Below are 3558 nucleotides of genomic sequence, written 5' to 3'. Positions count from 1 at the left end.
CTCTAATGTCGGGAGAGAAGGGGAGAAAGTACAGCTGGAGGATAGAGCTAATCCTTCTTTCAAAGGCCAAATGTGATACACAGTCCCTGTGGGAAAGTGTAGCTCAAATACAGTTGTAAGTGCAGAAGTCAACACAACACCCACTGGTTTCCCTTTAAATTTGCACTAATTTTTCTGTAACCAGAATATAACGAGGCCAGGATCTGGTGGAAAAGAAGCCACATATAAAATGCTTGTACACAGAATCTTTTTCAATCCAGGATTCTCTTGGTTTTAGAATTTGGGCTCTTGATCTGTCTTTTTCCTTCTTCCAGAAGCTGCTTCCGGAGCTTCTGTTCTTGGATTAGCAGCTCCTCTCTCTCCTGAGTCAGTAGATAGAAGGACACTCTGAAATGGAATCTGCCCCACTGCACTGCTCTCAGGGACAACGGAAGTGCTCTGCCTTGTGACCTTTACCACCTGGTTCCGGGGCATGCTTTTGGCAGCACCTGTCGGGGTCCCGTGGGACTTGGGACCTGAGGTCCCCAAGGTGCCTTCTGCTTTGTGAATCTTCTCTATTCTGTGAGAGAGCAAAGGAAATCCCTTTGTTGTGAAAGAACAGAAAGGGGTGATGTTAACAACCAGCACCAATCTGTGTTTTTGCAGGCCCCCAGCCTTCTGCCCCAACAGAGGGAAAGCCTTTTCATAAGCAGCACTTTGCTGCTGCATGATCCAGTTATTTCTGTTGAGAAACTCATGTTTTGGGGGACCCAGAATCTCTTCTGTTGTTTTTTTCAAAATGCCACAGTGGGGTGCTGTAGCAACAGGATCTCACCATTAACTTTTAATTTCTTTGCTTTTGTTGGTCACTTAACATTATTTAAAAGTATGTTTTGGCTGGTGAATAATGCTTTTGGACTGCGTTCAGAATGCATAAACAGCTGTTGTAAAACTTGCTCTCTTGGAAAGAAAAGCTACCCAGAGAGGCCAGGTGGCCCATTGGATTAATGGATGAGCCTTTAACCTTTGTGAGACCTGGGTTCGAGTCCTGCGTGGGTCACTCCTGAAAGATGAGGTGTCAGTTTTGTTTTGCTTTTGAACTCCAATCTTGTTTGTCCAGAATCACACAACTCCCCAAATCGTTTGGCCCAAATCTACACAATTGGCAGTTTCTACTCAAGGGAGGGCCAGTCCTGAAATAGCCGGGGATAGCAGGTCAGCACTGAAGTACGTTGGCAGAGATGAATGGGGAAGTTACAAGCTTATGAGCACCTGCCAGCTCCAGTCCTGGCTCGAGCCAATGCAGTGATTTCCTCACTTTTTCAAGCACTGTATTTGATAGTGACAGGAAGAAAACGGTTTCTCAAAATTTTTACAGATATTATGTGCATGCAAGACTGGAACTGGATTTAAAAGTCTGCATACTTTCATTGCAGACATTAGAATCTGGAGCATGATACCATAGGCGTATTTGGAAAAACTGGTTTCCTTTTGCTCAGAATACTTGGTGAGGGTCAGACCTTGGCTTTTCTCCTTGGCTTTGCTTTCTTTGTATGTAATTTTGCTCAAGCCATTTATTCTGAGGTCTCAATTTCCCTGTCTGTGAAACGGGAATACCCTGGAGACATTCTTTTCTACATTTTTAATTACCTAAGAAGAGTATTTTGAAAATTGAAATTATGTTTGCAAAACACAACTAATTCTCTGGGTGACAATAATTGGGTACATGTAAAGTATCATTATTATGAGAGGAATTAACTTGACAGGCTACCTCTTTTGACCCCCAACTAGTAATTATGTAAGTTCCAATTGTACTGGGTTTATATATTTTCTGTGAAGACATCAATCAAGATTAGATGACTAGACTATTAGGAGGATTCTACCCCAAACAGTACCCATTGGTGGGCAGCATCCTTAGTTGTGAGCATGGCCTCAGGGATTGGCCTCTATACCTGGAGCACAGGACTAGAATACTCCTCGGTACAAAGGCCAAGCCCTCTTTGTGTGGGTAAGAAACAATAGATGTACAATGTGGATGTTCAGCAGGATTATGTCCGTACGCCTGTGGTAGATTACTCATTCTTCTTATTTGTCCGCCAGGTTCATCAGCACCAGGACCGGGGAGAGACCTTTCAGTGCCAGCTGTGTCCTTTCACCTCCTCCCGCCACTTCAGCCTGAAGCTGCACATGCGTTGCCATCAGCACTTCCTGAGGACAGAAGCCAAGGTGAAGGAGGAGATCCCAGACCCAGATGTCAAGGGATCTCCCCACCTCAGTGACAGTGCCTGCCTGGGGCAGCAAAGGGAAGGAGGAGGGACAGAGATAGTGGGGACCATGATGACGTCTAACACTCCAGAGAGGACTAGCCAGGGAGGGGCTGGCATCTCGCCTTTGCTGGTGAAGGAGGAACCCAAGGAAGATAACGGCCTGCCCACCTCCTTTACCTTGAATGCTGCCGACAGGCCCGTCAACCACACAAAGCTGAAAGATCCCTCCGAGTATGTGGCCAACAGTGCATCAGCATTGTTCAGCCAGGACATCTCTGTTAAGATGGCGTCTGATTTTCTCATGAAGCTGTCAGGTACTCGAATAGGGTTGTTTTCTCTCTCTCTCTCTCTCTCAGTCTCTGTCTTTCTCTACTAGCTTTTCATCTATAAAATAAGAAAGTAGGACTAGATGATTTCAACGTCCTTTTAAATTTGAGTAGTCTACACTTTCATAAATTTCATGAATTTTCTCCATGACTTTTGTGTATGTATATGTGTGTATACAGTCCTTTAAAAGTAGATACTACTTTGGCTTGGATCTTGGAACGATAGGGATTGTTGATGTTCTTCTGTTTTTTCCTTTTTATGGGTTTTCCTTGTTAGGAGGCAGGGAAGGTCACATGTGAGCTAGATTTGTTTCGCTTGCTTTGTGTGACCTTGTCCCTGTGTAACAAACATGTCTCTTCTACGCTGAGTTCTTTAAAGTGTGGGATACTGCATATTATTCAGATTCTTTACTGTCTGAATTAGAAAGATTTTTAAAGTGTTACTGGACAAAAAGGGTCCAGCCACCTGTCACTGTCAGCCAAGATGCAGAGACAGGGCTAGGTCAACCAAACTTTATTGTCAGAAGGCCAAGATTCTAGAGAACAGTGAGAGTCATTTCTTCAAGACTATTCTATTCTTCCATTTCCAAAATTACAGTTTGATACATAAAAGTTCAAAGCAAAGACCACACCAACCCCTATTCTAAATAATCATCAGCATAACTCAGTGACCTCTTGCAGCATTCCAATTCAAGAGTTATTCTCCTAAATCAATCCACCTAAACTACTCAAGATAGGCATCTATAATGGTGGGAACTAAATTTACAAAATAGTAAGAATGGGAGACAGGGAACCCGTGAAGGTCAGGCAGGACCTAAACCGACCAGACCAGCTGTGTCATGTGCACCCTAGCCTGCCTGCCTTTTTCTCAGTACATGTGCTTTCAAAAGGACATTTATACAAAGACTACTACATGGATTAGAAATGATAGATTTTTTTATTTTAGAGCAAATGATAATCTTTAATTTTTTTTCAGTTTTTTTTTT

At 43.3% G+C, this 3558-nt stretch overlaps 1 protein-coding gene across 3 annotated transcripts in view; it reads left to right on the top strand.

Moving 5' to 3' along the window:
* ZNF827 (zinc finger protein 827) overlaps window positions 1-3558 on the top strand; it is a 167876-nt gene that overhangs the window by 47788 nt on the left and 116530 nt on the right. For all 3 annotated transcript variants that reach the window (XM_003790199.2, XM_003790200.2, XM_012805398.2), the window contains one exon: window positions 2080-2560. In XM_003790199.2, the coding sequence (XP_003790247.1) occupies window positions 2080-2560 (481 nt within the window). The remainder of the gene's footprint in view (window positions 1-2079; window positions 2561-3558) is intronic.

The sequence above is a fragment of the Otolemur garnettii genome, unplaced genomic scaffold (genome assembly GCF_000181295.1).
Source record: "Otolemur garnettii isolate 467f Iridium unplaced genomic scaffold, OtoGar3 scaffold00041, whole genome shotgun sequence".
NCBI classification, from domain to species: Eukaryota; Metazoa; Chordata; class Mammalia; order Primates; family Galagidae; genus Otolemur; species Otolemur garnettii.
Note: the sequence above shows the minus strand (reverse complement) of the source record. Positions and strands in the feature narration are given on the sequence as shown.